The sequence below is a fragment of the Hetaerina americana genome, unplaced genomic scaffold (assembly GCF_022747635.1).
Source record: "Hetaerina americana unplaced genomic scaffold, ioHetAmer1.1.p SCAF_3, whole genome shotgun sequence".
In the NCBI taxonomy this organism is placed as follows: domain Eukaryota; kingdom Metazoa; phylum Arthropoda; class Insecta; order Odonata; family Calopterygidae; genus Hetaerina; species Hetaerina americana.
Genome location: NW_027286874.1, coordinates 67,464,674 through 67,485,050, shown reverse-complemented (window position 1 = coordinate 67,485,050; position 20,377 = coordinate 67,464,674). Strand labels below are relative to the sequence as shown.

General features: G+C 38.0%; 2 protein-coding genes across 4 annotated transcripts in view; both read right to left on the bottom strand.

Annotated features, from left to right (window-relative positions):
• LOC139690846 (PHD finger protein 14) overlaps nucleotides 1-2,131 on the bottom strand; it is a 33,536-nt gene extending 31,405 nt beyond the window's left edge. The window contains exons 1-3 of one of the 2 annotated variants that reach the window (XM_071588444.1): nucleotides 2,009-2,131; nucleotides 1,237-1,401; nucleotides 1,006-1,166 (exon numbers count right to left, since the gene is read on the bottom strand). In XM_071588444.1, the coding sequence (XP_071444545.1) occupies nucleotides 1,006-1,166; nucleotides 1,237-1,401; nucleotides 2,009-2,111 (429 nt within the window). In that variant the 5' untranslated portion in view covers nucleotides 2,112-2,131. Of the gene's footprint in view, nucleotides 1-1,005; nucleotides 1,167-1,236; nucleotides 1,402-1,802; nucleotides 1,922-2,008 lie in introns of those variants that run through there. The other variant, XM_071588445.1, reaches the window with a different exon arrangement.
• Nucleotides 2,132-11,466: 9,335 nt separating this feature from the next.
• Nucleotides 11,467-20,377, bottom strand: part of LOC139690305 (glutathione S-transferase 1-like) — a 37,429-nt gene continuing 28,518 nt past the window's right edge. For both annotated transcript variants that reach the window (XM_071587686.1, XM_071587685.1), the window contains exons 4-6: nucleotides 14,826-14,967; nucleotides 12,503-12,670; nucleotides 11,467-12,011 (exon numbers count right to left, since the gene is read on the bottom strand). In XM_071587686.1, coding sequence (XP_071443787.1) covers nucleotides 11,865-12,011; nucleotides 12,503-12,670; nucleotides 14,826-14,967 — 457 coding nt within the window. In that variant the 3' untranslated portion in view covers nucleotides 11,467-11,864. The remainder of the gene's footprint in view (nucleotides 12,012-12,502; nucleotides 12,671-14,825; nucleotides 14,968-20,377) is intronic.

Genomic DNA, 20,377 nt, shown 5'->3' with positions numbered 1-20,377 from the left:
ACACTTATCGGAATACAAGACAAGGATGAAGATAGAAGTGAGCAAGACACTTCAGATACGAGGATATTGAAAAATCAAGAAAAGGCAATTAAGTCAATAACTGATCCAGTTTTGTCAAAAGATCCTTTGACAGTTCATAAGTACATAACTTTAGCATTAGCAAGATGTGATTTGTCCAATTTATTAAGAGGTCAGGCCTTTCTGGAAGAAGAAGTGCCCCTTTTTACATCACCTTTCTCCACTAAAAAGCTGACAGGAAATACTGAAGTCGCACATTGCACCACATTGAATATAAATGATGAAATGCTGTTAAATTCAACTTCTATAGAAATCTTCATGTCATTTGCAGTACCCCTACAAATGAACCACGAGAAGTTGAAGACAGACGGGCAGATATATTATAATCGTCTATTTGTTAAATTTGAGGACTGTAGACTAGCTCAAACAATAGCTACCTCACTAAGAGCATTAAATTTAAAGCATATTTCACAATCCGAAGCTTCAGAAAAATCCTCAAAAGATAAGGCAAATATAGAACAGAAACTCCTCACAGGTTTTTTATTAAACGACTCCAAAAATATACTTGTTTTCGTAGAGGGAATATCTTCTTATGTCATTTCAGTACACTGCGAGTTGCTTAAACTTCCAAAATACTCGTACACAGAGATTTTTGATGGGAGCTTAGTTTTTAATACACGACTTTATGACAAATTTATTCCTACAGGTGGATTCTATTGCATGAAATTACGAAAGACACTGGATACTCTTTTGGTATTGAGTAGATCCTACCAAGTAGATGTGGAATCACGCCAACGGAGAGAAGCCATACGGTCATTGAATGAAATTTTAAAAATAGAAGAAATGAGGCGTGCATGTCAAGAAGAATTATTTCCGACGCCTGCAGGACTTATATCTTTAGATATAGAATTCGGCGTCCCAAAATTTGATCAGGAAAATATTTAGAAAAGTTGTGAATAATAATAATATAGTTATAATAATACACACCTGACGTCTAATTGCAGGAGTTTTCTGATTTTCTGTCTGATTAGTAGAACTAACACTAGGGTCAATTTGAGGAGATAATTTCAATTTTACTGCGGGAAATTTCTCATCTTCGTCATCATCTTCATCGTCATCATCATCGTCATCATCTTCAATGGCTTTCCCTTAAAAAAGAAAAAAAATTATAAATAAAAGTTTTATGGAGCTTGAAAATAATATATTAAATCTCAATACCTCCTCTACCATCCTCCTCTTCAGAATCTATCGAGTCGTCGTCCGATTCTTCGTCGTGGTCCTCTATTCTGAAGTCACTATCGTCCGAACTTTCGCCAAGATCGAAGTCCAGAAGGGATTGTTGAGGTACTGGTTTTACTCTTCTTTTCTTAGGATCCCGTTCAACTAAAAAATGTATAATTTCAGATGATGAAATATTTTGCAATAAATTAACCACTTAACACTGACAATAAATGATGACAGTTTCTTTCATTTCGCCAAAATCACAAGGAATGTCAATGTTATCATCACCGTAACCACTTTACGCATTAAACGCAAAATACGCCACCATGTAGAGCAAAAGGACAAAACAAAAAGACCCTGAATTAACAAAAATGTAATTAAGCGTTGTGAATGTAAAGCTAAGAAATTACTATCCCACATTTCATTCAACATAATGCGGAACAAGCTATCACTAAGGACCGGCATGCACACGTATATTAACCACATACGCTTTTGGAAACACTATAATGGCTTAAAACTCAACGAATCATAATAAATACTTTTAATCAAGCATATTCACTTACATGAAGCCATTTCAAAGAATCAAAGCCGGGACAGTAATTATACAATAGTCAATGTTTACACCTCTCTCACGGTAACAAACAGAAGCACATAATCTACGACGCCCATCGAAACTCACATGTTTCTGATGCTAAACTGGGGCTACAGCCAATGACTTCAAAATGTAGAAGAAAAAACTAAATTTAACCTTAAAATAACATAAACTGACCCATTACTTTATAGAGAAATCCTACAGCTGCAGTATTCTGTTCTTCAGACATTTTAGAATTCACGTATACTTTCCCTTTCTTCCCGCCCTCAATTACGGTCATCAAGACCTCTCGCGCTGAACTTGTCCAAAGCCAGCCGCCGATATATTTCTGTCCGGTATTGATTTTTAACAGCGTCAACAATGCTGTGCTACTTGTATTAACTCACTGGTAGTGCATATGTTTTCTTCAATTACGCTTCAATCAGAAGTGGTGGATTTTTAGCAATAAATTAACATTTAAATTAAGAAGAGGAAAATAACAGCCTTTAATCCAGCTAGTAGATGTAAATTTTTTTTCAGCATTGGTGACTACTTGCGTCGATTCCCACAGTCAAATTTTTTTATAGCGTGACCGCCTTCTGGTCATGTCAACAACATCCTAGCGACCACATGCAAAAATTATCACATTTTTTCCTGGAAGTTAGAATGAACATTTGAAAATACGTAAGCATATATTTCCTGCCTAGGGGAAAATTAATATTTTGAGTGTCCGAATGAAGAATATCATTAAATGCAATGGCCATTGCATTTTTGATTCTGTAGAAATTAATTAAATCGGCAGTGGTAAAATATTGTCAATCACTTTTATGCCTTGTATTTACAAATATTTTTACACCGGTAGTTACCTGAAAATTAACAATTAATCGAAATGAGTCAGGTAATTTCTAATACATTGTTTTCCTGATAATCCTCGATTATTTTTATTCCTCTAGCCCGAGTAAATATAGCTCGACTAATTACTAACCATTGCAGTATATTTGGTTAATAGTAAGTTCAATTGGCATAATCCAACTAATTCTTAATTTAAGAATGTGAAAAACAAGTTTGAATAAGAACGTGATGGCATGGCTTGTAAAATCTGTCATTGGCTTGTGACGGCTCTGGAATGCTGCGGCTTGAGGAGACAAGGTAAAGTCATTTTGCTTCTTTGGAAATGATAAATTAAGACCATTCCCACAATGAACCGCGGAAAATGTGCACTGTCCGTGGCACCTTATGTGATATCAGAAAATATCGGGCCAATATTTACTCAATCAAAGGAAAATGATACACATATACTTTAATTGCTGTTACCGAATAGCATGACTGGACCATGTTTCCATCAGCCATACTCATATAAACATAAATATATCTGAGAAACCATAGAAAAATATTTATTTGATCAAATAAAACTAAACTTAATTTTTGTAAAGACTGTTGCAACAAATATTGCATTCATTGCTAAATTCTTAAAGTTTCGATCTTTTTTTCGATATGTCCGACCGAATATATAGTATGGATATTATAAAATGTATCATGATAGCCCCAATTAAACAGCTTTAGGAGCAGTACTCCCCGAAAATTGGGCTGCCAGGCTAGCTTATGCAGAGATATTGTAGATTTAGAAAAGCACCTTGGAATTTGCGCATACCGTCACACATCCAGAGTTTATATTTTTGTCGATTAATTCTTTTTCTCTATAAGAGGTAATTTTCCTCGACATAAGATTGCATATCATTCCTCTTTACATTGCCAGAAACTCTTACATGTAGTTTCGGGCCGAAATCATTACAATGCTGACAAACCCATCGGCTGATTGGCAGAAGGCAAAGTCATTTAAGGTTTGAGCAACTAATGTCTGCCGACCTTGACGAAACAAAAACGATTTCGGATATATATTGGCCCAACTACTAATGTTGCATGGGGAAATCACTCATTTGAACGTCTTAATAGGAACTTGGAAATTCAATGGAGTTATGTAAAATACGAGATCTGGGGATGATAATTATTCTGGCCACCAAGCAATGGTTTTACTCCGGAGGGCAGGAATAGGAGGCGTATGATTCTTCCCTAAGTGCCACTATAATTCTTAGCCTTCGACCAAGACATGATGTTATAAAGACTTAGGTAGACGTAATTCATGCAATCTAATATATTCGTAATTCATCGAAATCTATACAAAGTAATAACCGTACCTCGGCGTTACAGCTTCATCGGTAAAAACCAGAATGGAGAGCTGGAATAGAGAATCGGATAAACATTCTATGTAAAAAATGTTTAGTTAGGCTGATAAAAACCAGTGTTATAGCTAGGATCATCCATTTCTACCGAAAGAACACAAGGTATGACGGTACGACGAATGATATTTTGCGGAAGATTCTAAGAAATAGTCAATTACGCCTGCTAGAACTATTGTGTTTCAAGATTACTTGCCCCGATAATACAAAGAATACGATCCAACAATTGAAAAAAATAATTGCAAATGAATTCTTTGATCCCTTTTTTGACTCAAAAGTATCTTAGAAAACCCTTCCTCTCATAGGTAGGATTTAGCCATAAGCGTTCCCTTTAAACTCTAATTTTTAGTATGTTTGATATTAAATTACGGGTGTCTGAATGAAATAGAAATGATATCATTTTTCATTCTGCTTTATCCTCTGTAAAAGTGGGAACAACGAACGACCACCAAAATATTTCTCTTTGCAGGCGCGTGTCAGAAAGAATGGGAGTCCATTTTCCCGACTATTTTCGCAAAACACCACGCACACAAATTTAGTATACAACCATATTTTTACCCTATATACTTTGTGATAAAATCTCTGGGAATTTGCTTGCAATATTTTGGTGAAAAGTTCTAAGTAATGAATAGTAGTGAAAGGTATCACAAAAGATATCCTTAAACTAATTAATCGAATAACTAAGGTATCTGAGGCCTTCAGGAAGGGAAGAAAAAGTAAATAGACATAAAATGTCACACTCTTTGTGTACCGAGTGGAAAATATGGGGATATTTGAAGAAGCTTTATGGATATGAATGGCAATTAACAGGAGGAAAGCTTAGCTTACTTACCTACTCTCCCACTCGCATTTGTAATCCAGAGTAGCCCCAGTGAGTCGCACGCACACACGCATACGCAAAACTGAATCACACACAAGACAAATGGGATTGAAGTTGGTGCCTGATATCATGCATTTAGACAGCCAGGCACCTATTTATAGAAGGAAGGAAGGTTCGTCGAAGGAAGAAATTGTTGGTTTCTTAGAACTATTTGGTGAAACACCTTTTGGCCCGTTTCTTGAAGCTACCAGCAGATTAACAAGTCCCATGAAAACAGTATCAAATGCAATTTAAAACTTTCTTATTCGCATATTTCGTGATGCAGGCAAGTAAAAATTTCTTTACCATACCTTGAGCGTACAATTACTAAAACTTGTATATTGATTTCTAGCTTAGAGACGGTTTCTCTCTATGCTACAAAGCCCCGATGTCAGGAGTTCGGGCGTCGACTTCTTTCCCCTTTGACTTGGTTTGATTAAAGCCCTACTGGCGATGAATTCTATTGTGACAGCCATACGATTTCCTGTAACAGATGGAGGATTATCTATTTCATTGTGAACAAAGTGAGGCCAAGTTTTTAAATTCTGACCTCAGCCCCGGGAGTAACTTGGGAGCTTAAGTAAAATCATGTTTTCCAGTTATTTTTATGCCACATCTCATTTTTTTTAGAAATATTCATCTTCCTAAAATGAAACTGGAAAGTTTTCAGCATAATAGATAGAAAAAGTAATAAAATAAAATTGATTATCAGTAAATTCAATAAATATTTTTTATGCAAACTAAGACTACTTTGCCTAATGTAGTACCACCGCGTTGCATCAAATTGTAAAATTTAATATGATCCATCCCAATTCATAGTCTGAATCCCCCTCTATCGGAAAAGAAAAATAATTTTTCCTTGCCTATTTTTAGAAAAATCGGTCTTTTAAATGTCGAGCTTGCATTGATGGAAACGTAAAGGGAGGCGTGCTTTTTTTAAATTTCAATGGAACGAGTCCATAGTGAGGAAACAACTGACTGAAACTACCTTGTATTTTTGATAAATTAATCTAGGTGTTATTTGCAGAAAGAACCTAATATGAATTTTCGAAAATTTGAAAAACTAACACCATGGCAAACTCGTGTCACACTAGCGTTCGACACTGTAATAGGCCAATATTTCCATTTTTACGAAGCCACTGCAAGTATTTCGCTTTCCCCGCTTTTTTCCCCGGCGTGAAGATGCATGAAAACAACAACTATGGAAAAATAAAATAATGATAAAATCGTTTCATTTTGAAATGGATATGCTGTTCGTTAAATATTATTCCACAAATACAGCTCTTAACCGTTTCGCCCCTTCACAACGCCTGTAACATGTCACAATTTCGGCGTTCGGGCGGTAATCTGCCCAAAGAAGGAGCACACTAAATTTTATAACGGGAAATTAACATTAAATGTTTGATTCCCACGAGGAGGGGTGCCTTTTACTGAGTATATGATTTTACAAATGTCACATTTCTTCGCAAGACATTTATTAAAAAAAAGGTACGATGGGCTGGCACACAATTAGATAATCTTTTGCCAATGTCGTAAATTCTATTATTTGCGTGATGCATTGTTAAAGGTGGGGTCGTATTTGAAAATTAAAACATCATAAACTTTAAACCAACAGCAAATAGGAAAGCGCACGCGGTAGTGATCTCGTTGTTGCTCAGAAATATCCATGGGGCATATTCAAGCATACCATTATTTTATGGCACATGAAACATTCTGGTCCTCCCAAAATACTCCAGCAGTCCATGAAACATTCTGCCACTTCAGTGGTATTCCGGCACAACATTTAACGCCTATGTATCGCAGCGCAAAGGCTATATATTTAGCATCTGAATCATTACATTTCTTTATTATTTGGTTTATAAAGAATTTATTTATCAGTCTAATAGAATTTTAAAGTGGCATTGGGATTGCCATCTTTCAGGAAAAATCCCGGAGGGCAATGAAAAGGAAGTAACTCATAAAGAGGTGGTAGTTCGAGATTCTCTTAAGGCTCAACATGTGATTGATGCAGTCGATCAGAATGAACCCATCGAAGTATTCCATTCCGCATGTGTGGTGAGTATTTCATAAATTTGACGTTATTTCCAGTGGGAGAGGTTGGAATTATAAGTTTCATTATTAATCTGCAACTTTGACATAAATCCTTAAATATTTAAATAACAAACAAAGAAGAACGGCGAGGTAAGCATTCTATCGAGTACAATTGGCAGATAAAAGACTAATGCTTGGAAGGTAGGCGCATTTAAGATAGAAGAGCTAAATTTTTGAGACACAACATATCCCATAATAATTAGAATCATTTTCTGTGTTTTAAGATGACAACTCTTATTCCAGGATTCTGTCCTAGTTTCTCCTTTTCTCCGTCTCGATCTTTGGTCTAGAAAATTAACGACACGAAACACCCTCACAACGGCGGCATGAAACAGCCTATCTCGCAAACTGAAAAGCCTATTCACCATAGGAAAGTACGTTAATATTAATTTCCAATTTGGTTATTGCGTCGGGAATACTGGAATGCTGTAGTTAATTCATACGGGCTCCACCGACGTGACAGGAAAGTCGTTTTCCCCTCGAACTATTCTTGATCTTCGTAAGGTAGGAGAAATCACTGACGTGTAAAATAAATTAAAATCACCGGCAAGACTCCTTTCTAAGGATTTCTCTTCTCTTACTCCAGAGTCTGTCAGAACGGCCGCTGCTATGAGTGCGTATTTTCAGTGAACATCAGTATATTTTGTTAGTCAAAATGAGAGTGAAAGATTCGATAGAGATCTATAGAGAGAAATCTCTTTCAGCATTCACCATTTTGAAACTCAATTTCGCCATTCGGGACCCGAATATAATGGCTTAATGATGAAGGTCTCCTGTCCTGGCATCTACAGGTATATCCGTTTGCAAATTTTTAAATTTACACCATATTTCTTACTTGTTAGATGTTATCCACTTTATCATAGATTTTCCCACGATGGAAGAGGTTTTCATACTACGCATAAATTACTTCCAAAGTTCGTTGAGTACCTTCGCAGAGTTTCTGACAGCAAATAGTTCTAATAAGAACTATTTTCGAACTGGGGGCGAGTAAATTTCCAGGAAGATGTAGTCACTATCGATTTTAGACACACACTATCCAAGCCAAAAATAAATCTATGACTTTAATTACTGTCGCCTGGCTAGCCTCATTTATATTTTTTTTAATTAACTGTACTTAGAAATTAATGATTTCAAAAAGACATTAAGTCAATTAACATGAACATTTCGTGGGAGTAAAAGGAATCCGTATTCAGTGTGTCAGGGAATAAGCACAATTTTTTGAAGTGGTGCAATATTTTACTGAATGCCTTAATAATGTGCAAGACGAAGCGAAACAGTTACAACAATGTTACGCCATAGTTTTTCCACAAGAGAATTCCACGCGACTAATATCTGGCGCTGATCCTTTCTTTCCCAATCATAATCAGGTGAATTCAGTGTCGTGTCCTGAAATCATCGATGGCATTCCGCGAGCTCAGACACCAAATGATGACCACCAGGGAACAAAATTTCCCAATGCCAAGGACAAGCTGCATCCTGAGCTCCATACTCTTCAACAGAGGCTGTCCAGTGATTCGCGCATCCACTCCCAGTCGAGGACGCGCCCGACCGCGGACGGTATTTCATTATCGGGAATCAACACCCAAGTGGGCGATGGGAGCTACGTAACCACTGAGCAGAACCAGGGCGACAGTGAATCGGATTTTGGATCCCCCGCAGTCCTGGAGGAGAACGAGATCACCAACCAGGAGAGAGTGGCAGAGAAGAGCGTGGATCAGGGAGAGAACCAAATGAACGCTGGCGAGAGCGTCTTGCCTCTGCCGAAGGAACTGAAACCGTCCAAAGATCCCAAAGCCAGAGGTGCTGACGACTTGTTGCGGTTCATCTCCCCCACAAATCGAACCAGAAAGAGGGCCAACGCGACCATCATCGTGTACCACGTGTCAGTGGCCGGCAGAAACAGGGACCTGATCAACGGCTTCAAGCCTGAGGAGAGCGAGGACGTAGACATGGTAGACCTGAGCAACCAGACGGAGGATGTTGAGATGACAGATCTGACCGCCGAGGGCTTCGGCCGGTTTGGTGGGCAGCACCCCGACGGCGCAGCCTACCAGCGCGGTACTCAAAACGTGGAAGTGGTGGCCACGATTGAGCACGGCGCAGGGGCTTCCGGTGGATCCTTCGCCCTCAAGCCTGGCGACTTCTCGTCCATTAACGTGGTCGCTTCGATGAGGTACATCCCGAGATTGAGAGGCGGAATGCGCTCCTGCTCCGATTCGAACATGTTCCTGGGCAAGGAGGACGCCTGCTCGGACGAAGCGATCGTGGTAATCGGAAATCCGGGTTGTAAGCGGACCATACTTTGGAACGAGGCCGTGAAAGTAATTTACTTCGACATGAGCAGCAAGCTCAGGAAATCCACCCACTCTAGTGAAGGGCAGCAGGACATGCTGGCCTGGGAAATTGTACCTCTCAAAGATGCCCCGAGAGGCAGCCAGAGCAAGTGGGCGAAGGCGGTTAAGTCAGGTTTTATCAGGAGTGATTGCGGTTCATTTAGATCGAGCGGGAGGCTTTATCAGTCGGACAACGATCTGAGACGTGACGAAGACGACTACGACGGATCAACGTCCTCCACTTCCTCCTCCTCCTCCAAATCCTACTCCACCTCCACTTCCTCCGAAGAAAATTAGCGTCCAAGGTGTAGCGTGTCGATGCGTGAACCTTAAAGTTGATTTAAGTTTGTTTATGTCTAGACATTGGTAAAACTGTGCTCAAGAATTTCGTTGGAGCGTTCGGTGACAGGATATTTTTCTCGGCATCTCTCTTGCAGGCTGGCATTTAACTGCGATCATCTTTCATTGGCATATGTTTATATATGCGGACCAAGATTTTAAGAAGAGAGATAAAAAATGTTTCCTTAAGTTTCCGAGTAGTGGCCATTCAAGTGATGAACGAATAGTTGCATTCGTATTAAAAAGATGCACAAGGAAGTTATCCTAATAAAATAACAAAGAAAACATTAAGAACTACGCTTTCGCATTTATCACTAGTAATACTCATTATACTTTGGAAGTGGACAAGGTATCAATTTTACTGTGTTTAAGATTATAAACTGTGAAATAGAAAAAATAATGTGTTCACGAGGTGTTGCCAACTACTTGCACGTCATACTTAATCATTTCTTGACGCCCTGTGACATTCTTACTATTAAATAACCTCGGCGCCGCTAATCAGGATTTCGCTAAATTCAAAGCAACCATTTTCCTGCTGACTAATATTTTTTTAACTTTTAATTTGTTACCTCTGAGCAAAAGTAAACGCATTTTAAACAAACACTGTCGCTACGCTTAAAGAAGAAATATTTTGATGAACACGATCTATTTTTCTTCCACGCATGATTTTTTTGTGGTTATAATTTCTAACATTTGTTAAAGACAGTGAAAATAACTTATTTAGAGCTAGCAAAATTATCAAATTTTAGGGAATAATTTTCTCAACGTTTTGGAAAGAACTGTACCCCTAACCGCAGGCGAATGACTACCATCGATGCCCTAATGACGACACGGGATGCAGGAAGACGGGGATCAAATTCCCGGAACCAACAAATCTTGTAACTAAGATACAGAGCGAAGCCTTCTAAAACGCTATCTCTCTCTACTGAAAGATGCTTTCATTTTTCTTCCATTTATCGCAACTTTGAAATTAACATTAAAAATTAAATAATTATTAATCCTGCTCTCCACTCGAAAAAAAATCCAAAATTAGCAGCTCTCCCCATTTGGTAGCTAATCAATCATTGGCAATATTCTAAATTAGCAGTTTGTTCCATTTTATCTAAACAGTTTCTTCGTTCAACTGCTTTACGTGTGCCTATTCGATATTACTCGTACTGCCGATTGTGTGCCTACGGAGAAGCGACTGAAATCGGTTCGGGGGTACAAACCCGCGTAACTCACATTATTTAGAAAACCCGATTTGGATAAAAACCCTCAATTATACTCGGCATGAGATTGTAAATAATGCTGGGTTTGTAGGACAAAACCTTTACCCTAAACCCTGGTTTGAAAAAAGCCAGGATTCTGACAAATACGGGTATAAATAGGAAAGAGAAACCCGATTGTCCATCCAAGCCTTCAGCACAAGGGAAAGAGTGTTGGACAACCAATATATATTAAACTACTCCACACAAGGACTAACAAAAAGCTGTCCACGACAGCCTTTTAGCAACAATACCTGGGTATTTAAGGTATAAGTTCTTGGCTCTATGGTTTTGGATAAATCTTCAAAATGTATCTTAAAGGATCGCACAAACGCGCGAGAGGAAACTCGGGTTATATCCCGCAAAATCTTTCATAAAAGGGCATCGGACTAAACATAAGTTCCAGAGTCGTCAAAAATGGACGCGAGGCTATTATCCAACATGAAAAACTGCCAATTTCACTGCATGGTGAGTAAAAAAATTAAAATAAAACTTCGTAAGGAAATGGAGAATAATTTATGGTCATATACAGAGAGTTTGTGATGCCCTGCCCTGCTTACCGGTTGGCGTGCATTTACCTACCTGGAATTTAAGGACGCACGCGTAAAAACTCATTCAAATGAAGAGCGTGTGGAAACACTTAAGAGATTCACTAAAAACAATACTCTCCATTATGAAATATATTTCCCATAATGACTACATTCAGTCCGTTAAAATACATTCTCTGAAGGTGCACCTTGAAGTGTATCAGGGCACAATGAGGTAATATTGTAGAGTTTACTTTTCATTTATAAATTAAATAACGTAGTCAATCCACATGATTCAACATGCATGTGATCAGTTAATTCATAGCATGCACTACTACAAATTTACAGGTAAGACAATATACAAAACTATTCGATCTGTTTCAACCGAGTAAATTTCGAGGTTAAAACTGGCATTCGACAGTCATTTTTGAGAAAGAGCTGATTTCACCACCCTTTCAAAAATGTTGAGTCCAGATTGGTTTGCTTCCTCGTATCCAACCATTTTATCTTTACACCTCTTATACCACGCAGCTAGATTTGGGTATTTGGACCCACAGGGCACAAGAACCTGACAAGAAACAAATAGGACAATATTAAACAATGAAAATGAAAAATCTTCAATATTATATACTACATACATTTCATATTCCTAATATTATATACGATGCATGTTATTCTCGTATGCTCTTTGTCCAGGTTTTAATGACGTATGATTAGACTATTATCATAGATTAAATTTTATTGCACTTTCAAATTACTTTACAGAAATAGAAGGAACGGCTGTCTGTGTAAGCTTTCGTTAACTGAAAAACCCAACGACAACCGAAATCTATTAATTTAATTTTCATTCCCGAGCGAAGCTCAGATTTTTTTATAGTTATGTTTTCGATGTGCTCCAAGTCAATTATTTAATATTGATTATAAACTAATAATCCATCCAGGCTTATTAGATTTTAACCATTATTTAGGGTTTTCCAACTCGAAAACACAACAAAAATGTTCTATGGATCATTTATGTCAATGTGATCCATTGAATGCCATACATTGAAGCTTACTCACATCCAAAGAGGAGACCGTAGACACGCAGCAGAAATCAGCAATCGTCATATTGTCACCGGCAACCCAGTCATGACCATCTAGAAATTTTTCCAGGAAGTGGTAGGCTTCCTCGACATCTCTTTTCGCTTCAGTGCTAATCACTGATTTTCCCAGCAATAAAAGTGGATGCTGAAATAATAAAATAATCATTAATAACCTTTTTAGTTTCACATATAAGAATACGTTATTGTAGCATTTGTGGCATAAATATTTTGAAACAAAAAACTCTCAAAATTAGAAAAGGAGACACTGATTACTTAGTAACAATGACATTTTGTGAAAATCTCCGTAGTCCCTCCTAATTCCACCGCTGCAATACGCGCTTCAAATGCCAGACGATTGGGTAAAGCAGCAAAATATGAAAATGCTCTCAAAAGTAGTTTCTTGAGTTTTCACAGTTAAATTACTGAGGTGATATATTTTACACTTCCGAAGTGAGAAAATTCGAGTTTCGAATTTATTTTAACTTCCAGAAGCATTAAAAGTCGTAGACTACGCATAACTGCCGAGAATTTCAACCATGATTCGGCTAAAAAATAATTTTTACAGTACTATTTGGCCATACGCAAATTATTATCAAGCTTGGCATTTTGTAAATTAGACCAGACTCAACTGTCGGGCATGAAGCAGAAGGTGTAAAGTAATGGACTGTGACTAAATCTATGAAGCACCATACTACATTGATCAAGCTGAAAAATTGAAACGAGCTACATAAAGATCAACAACCTCAGAGAATTTTGACGCAGCAGCCACCATAAATACCTTAATTTTCACATATTTTGGTCCGCAGCCATTAAATAGATTTTTTCAAATTAAAATCTTATTTTCCTTTGAAATTCGGTTTCTACACAGTATACCTTCTTACGGTTTACAAAAATAACTTAAGTAATTTCAGCTTGAAACTTTTATTCCATTAACCAAATTTGGAAGCATTCCCGATCAAATTAGACGTGGATTAAAGTCATTAATATTGCATGGAACCAAAGCCTATACAATTATCAAAAACTGATCGAAAAAATGGGTTAATCATATACTATTATACAGTACTGTTTCAAAATATCATAAAAGGATATTTATACATGAAAAGCGTTAGATGGGAAACAATGGTTGAATTGATTCAATCAATCTTCGGATTAAAAGACTAAAGATAACTACAGTTTTAGAATACATTTGGATTGGGTTTTCATCTTCATCCACCAAGTTTTCAGGTCAGAAGGTTTTGAAAAAGAACAACAACAATAATTCCCCTCCCTATTCGGCTCCTCAGTCTGCCCTTAGGAACTTGTGGCAGGCAGTGATTAAACTAAATAGTGGTCAGCACTGGCACAAGTGGCATAAGGAAAACTTGACTACTTAACAGCATAGTGCCGACGACAGGCTATCACTGATGACGCCGGTAACTCCGTAAAACATTACGACCCCCGACTAAACCGACACACTCAAGTCACAAGAAAACGCACATAAGATGGGTAATAATATAAGTAGCTGATTTGATTCAGGGTCATACAGCAAGATTTTCAAGTTTCCTTTGCACTATGGTACCCTTGTGTACAGGTGATTCAAACATTGCTTTGTTTCTTCCTCCTCTGACATGGACAACAAAGCGTAAACTGAAAATCGAATAGAATATTGTGTAGATTAAGGAGGTACGTTTGAGAATGCATCATTCAGTATCATTTTAATTCATGTATTAATAACAAGTGATGAGAGCAAGTAACACACTGCGTACTTGGTAAAGGGATATGATTTGAATGCATAATTTGTTAAGCACTCTGGGGCTTTTATTAGTTTTTAAACCGTGCCCTTAATTTTATTTTGGACAATTGGGTTATCTTCTCCCCATAAATTAATTCATATCATTTAAAATAATTCAAGAAGGTGCTGCTATGGTAACACTGTTACCGCGATTATATATTTGGGCACATAATACCAATTTTTCGTAAGAACGACATATATTTCTGCACCATTAAAATACAATTCTTCTGGCGATAGTACTTTACCTGTCTATGAGAGAATGTAAAAAATACTTGATTGATCACCATCATTTGATAGAGTGCACTTAGAACTACGAATATAAGTTATTTTATTAAAATAACATATACTTGACACCCCTATGAATAACTCCCTAAAAATACCTTATACATTTAACAAGGCGTCAGAGAAAATTAAAATTAGTCCTGATTTAACGAATGTCGTCTCAAGTAAAAGATGTAGCATGATGATTAAACACCTCTACGGACACTACGGTGAGAATATTCTGCGCAGCACCGTTCTTTTCACTCACTATTATATTCCTTAGCCTTGGAAAGAGGGTCCCCGAGTCAAAATGCAGCCTTTGGTCCACAATTGCTCGTGCTCTTGCTTCTTTTGGGTACAAAGTGTCATCTGTCCCGTATTTGGTCGCCAGGTAACCAACAATGGCATGACTAAAAATAAAAATAAAGAAAACTCAATTACATTAACCAAAAACAGCGTCTCTTATACAAGTTCTTACTCTCCAATTCAACAATATGGGCCTCTGGATTTTGGAGGTGATTTTTATCTTACATTTCTCTCAATTTTCCATATTATAACACACAAAATTGATTGTGAGACCGTTCTTCGTAAACCTGTTTCATAAAATAAATCTTCAGCCGTCAGTCTTTTCACCGGAGGAACCTGCGTGAGTGACCGAAAAACAAGGCGAAATGTGAATGCTTTGGGATATTGGCTAACATGAAAAAAAAACTATAAAATTACTGCCCTTAATTATAGAAGTTATATTAATTCCATCGAGTGAATATTCACGAAAAATGTGTGTCACTCATTCCATCTTACCCGTCGCCGTAAAGTTTTAAGCACTCGAGGACTGGGGGGGGGGGGGGGTTGATGTCCACCTCAATCATAGATGAAAAGACTTAAACTTCCCGGAAATTCCTCTCATCGTCAGCTAACATTACTACTCAATCTCCCCGCCCCCTCCATCTCATTTGTTTCTTAACCGTCTCCCACCCACTTCTTACCCCAACTAATCCTCTCGTTACCTAACATCTATATATATACTACCTTGATCAAAAAGTTCCCGGAATAACCACCGTGTGGCGCTCCCATCGTTCCGATTTGAGTTCTGTTTTTTTTGTTAAATTGGTACATCTGTTGTTGATATTCCCTTTAAATCTTAGTGTCATAACTTGACATTTGCAAAAGTTACGTAGCCAAGAGTACATCTATCTCTGTGTGTGTTGGCGATTTTTTACAATTGCAGAAATGGATTTAAATTTGCAACAACGAACTTGTATTAAATTTTGCGTAAAAAACGGATTTAGTGGCGCACGGACGTTGGAAATGTTGGAAAAGTGTTTCGGCAACGATTCTCTAAAAAAAACGGTCGTTTACCAGTGGCACGAGCGGTTCAGAAGTGGTCGTGAGTCAATCGAAGATGATGAACGCAGTGGCAGACCATCGACATCGAAAGTCGGTGAAAAAATTGATAAAGTAAAAGAAATGTTGGTCAATAACCGCAAATTAACCATCAGAGAAATAGCGGAGGACTTGAACATTGCCTATGGATCCGCCCAAGACATTGTGGTTAATGATTTGGGTTTCCGTCGTGTAGCAGCAAAGTTGGTGCCAAAAGACCTCAATTTCATGCAAAAAAGAGACCGTGTTGACGTCGCAAAAGACATGATTTGCGAGGCTGAATCCGATCCCACATTCATCAAAAGGATCATTACTGGAGACGAGACGTGGGTTTATGAGTACGACACGCAATCCAGACATCAGGCAAGTGAATGGCGTTCACCAAATGAGCCGAGACCAAAAAAACCACGTCGTTTTCAGTCAAAAAAGAAGGCAATGCTGACGGTTTTCATGGATTACAACGGTGTAGTGCATCATGAATTTTTGCCAGAAGGCCAGACAGTAAACAAAGAGTATTATTTGGGCGTTATGAGACGTTTGCGTGAAGCAATTCGCCGAAAGAGACCAGAAATGTGGGCAGAAAACTCGTGGATTTTGCACCATGATAACGCACCGTCGCACAGTGCTATCATTATTCGTAATTTTTTGACGAAAAATGCAACAAATACCATCCAACAGCCACCGAATTCACCTGATTTGGCTCCCTGTGACTTCTTTCTGTTCAATCGAGTTAAAAAACCATTACGGGGAACGCGTTTTAGCAGCCGAGAGGAAGTAATGGAAAAATCGCAGGAAGCACTGATGGACATACCGAAAACCGACCGTAGCTTTTGCAAATGTCAAGTTATGACACTAAGATTTAAAGGGAATATCAACAACAGATGTACCAATTTAACAAAAAAAACAGAACTCAAATCGGAACGATGGGAGCGCCACACGGTGGTTATTCCGGGAACTTTTCGATCAAGGTAGTATATCTCGCTTTCCCATCCACATTTCTATTCCACCCACACCCGTTGACCCTCCCACCCTGCTCCCACGTTACTCCTCACACACCTCGTACCACGCATAACGCTTGGTACAGTGTAAAATGATGTCGCCTATATGACAAAACAGGTCGCGTGAATAAATATATCGTCGTGAAACCTAGAAAGTTAAAAAAATAAATATTTATCAGGGAGTTTCACAAGGTTGGAGCTGGAAACGATGGTGCTCCAAATTCATTTCATGATGGTGATCACTCTTGTCCTTCCTTCAATATAACACAATCTGGATTTGCGCTGCGCAATATGATTTAAAAAATCATATTCATATTGCATGTGGACGTATGCCGTTAAGTGTCCTGTTCCTGGAGGTTGGCCATTAAAGCCTAACGTTACGTCCATTGACGTTCTAAACCGCTCCCATTTCTACATCAAAATCACAGAGTGGTTTACTGCGTACCTTTTCAAACGAATTATATACCACTATAGGATTAACTCCACACCATGGGTGTAATAGAGAGCGATGGAGTCGCCAATCCCTGACAAACGACCGTAGCAGGAGTGACCGCCACCAGCAACTTCACCGGAGGGAAGACCGTTATTTACCGCCCACAATAGGAAGCGGTCGGCCAAGGCAATAACAAAACAATCTATTTTGAATTTAGCACGTCTTGCCCCATTCGTTGAGAACCTTTATATTTATAAGAGTACGCAAAATTTAGCTGAGACAAATAAGAAATTTAAGGCAATGATATAGCGTTTGCAGTAATCTATACAACGCTTGATGGCATTATTATTAATTCGTTAATCAAGAGCAGATAGAAGAGCTCATTTTTTTCTCCTGTTTAAGGGGCAATTAGCACAAGCAAAATGAAAGGGTAATTTAAAATGAGAGAGCCGTAAGTTGATAACATGTGAATTTGGCAAAGTTTTTCGGCCCTTCTGCGTCATTTATTTTAGATAAAGACAGTGCAGAGAAAGCGATTTTATTACTTTTCTGCTTTGGATTTGGTGAGGCTTTCAATTTTCATTTTGAACTTCGTTCTTTGAATGGCGATGCCAGAGAAACATTTGTTCCAACTCCAGGCGTACTCAACATTGAATACGAAATTATAAAACAAAATGTATACATTCCGTCGCTCTATATCCATGGAAAATATTGTATGAACTAACCTCCAAGAAAAACATTTCATGATAAATCATTTATGTATAATCAGGTACGTAAAACTTCAACCATTGAATGGCTAGGGATTGGTTACTCTCAGTGTTTCTTCGCCCGGGCAGAAATTTGTTTCAGTTCAATGAACTGATGATGTCTTATAAAAGTGACGACGCTTAAGCACGCAGTAATCTAGAAAATGAATAGGAATTGTGACTTAAAGCTGTGAATGCAGTTCGCGTCCATTTATTTTTACTTACTGAAACTGCCTCTAATCATACATAAAACCATTACGCTCTTCTGAAGATGAAGTTAAGTACTTTGACCGTAGCGAGTAGATATTTACGGAGTTCATTTATATAAAGATGTAAAATTGAGCAAGGCTGCATGGTAGTATCATCATCACTGGTCGTTCAATCCTAATATTGGTTGACTGCAGCCTTCCATCCTACCCTATCTGATGCTATTTGGCGGACTTCCTGGCATGGTAGTATCCAAGTTTTTAAACCTTTAAGAAAATATATGAATTTGGTCATCCATTTCTATAGCTAAGCCCGGTATAATTTCAAAAGAATCATTTAATTAACAACTTCAAAACATTGATCAAATTTACTAAGCTTTCATATAATATATCAGGGTTGGGACTCATGGATCCCATGAAAATGAAATATATTTCATTTACAGAAAACATTAGAGGCAATCATCTGCATCCGTCCATTGACTAAAAGGAGCCATAGCGAACGGTATTTCTTCTCTAAATGTTTACCTGATTCTAGAACGCATCAATTATATAGAAACTGATTCATAATAAATAATAATATCGCCCTTTTACAAATTAATTTAAATTAACCACACCGGATTTAAATAACTACAGCTTTATAACCTATACGGTGATTTGGCTTTATGCCATATTCCTAATAACAAAACTAATATCCTCACAAAAACTAGGGTGAATAAATAGAAAAAAGAAATTTGAATTAAAAAATTATCGGTCATTATAAATATATGTATGTAGATGCTAATGCTTCTCAAGATACCAGAAACACAATCAATAATATTGTTTGGATAACATATTTCTTAAGTTTGATTTATTCAGCGTATTTACCGTGTTGTGAACAGTTTTCAGGAAAGGTGTGCCTGCAGTGCACCTACTCCACAGCCGTTACTTCGTCCTACTCGAGTGTTTTGGTTTTACTGGAAGATTCGATATCCTATCAGAAGATACCGTTTACGTGCGAGGGTTTGGTGCATGGATGAGTGCGTTTGTGCAAGACAGTTTTATGATAGGAAAGACGCCTCGAACACTTCCCATGAGTGGGATGGATTGCATAAAATTGTCAATGGAATATTTATTAGCAGCAATTTTTAATCCAAGTAAATTTATACGCGTGTGAAAGTCACTGCGGGTGCGAGCGTCGCCTCCGATTGACGACTCCACGCGGGGGGCCTCTCCTTGCAGATCAGCTCAATCGAACCATATTTTACGCCACTCGAGAGATATTAATACTCATGCATAAGAATGAATTTGTCAAAATGTAAATTCAGTGCATGCCATCAAATATTGGCCGCCGTTATTGACAAGGAGTTAATATAGTCAGGAGGCACGCTGCTGTTTTGAATCCAATCATAAAAGAAATACACGCCCATGCTTAATTTACCAATTATCTATTGAAGTAACCAATGTGTGTGCTATGACGCCCAAACATGACGCTTGGACGTAAAGCGACTCAGATGTGCGTCACCTAATGTCTTGGATTACCTCTCCTGTCCAGGAGCATAGCAATTGTCTAAGATTATTGCGCAAGCGGGAAGCATAGATAACCGAGGATATTATGCTTATTCGTTGCGAGGGACGCACTAGTAAAACACATTTAATGCCCACTATTTGTATTCATTTACAAGGGAAACGAAAGTGACGGGAACAATAAAAGTGAGAGGGTAACTCCTAAACTTCGCCCAACTTAATGCCAAAAGCCATAGAGAACTTCCTGGTCGTCAACTTCCAAGATTACCACTTTCTTCAAACCAAACGCAGCAGGTACATATTTAAACATGTGGACTTCTCTTTGAGCTCGCTCATCTCTATTCATACCTTTTATCCTTCATCTCCCACCAGCACACATTTTACGTTTCGATAATTCAGTTAATTTACGATATTTCATGCTTGAGGCGCCCTTCTGATTCTTAATTAAACAATTAATATAGTAATCAACTCGAAGGTCGGTTTGGTAGGTGATGGTAGAGTTCACCCAATACTAAGCCCTATACGGCGTGTGAAATTCACACATCAGGGTA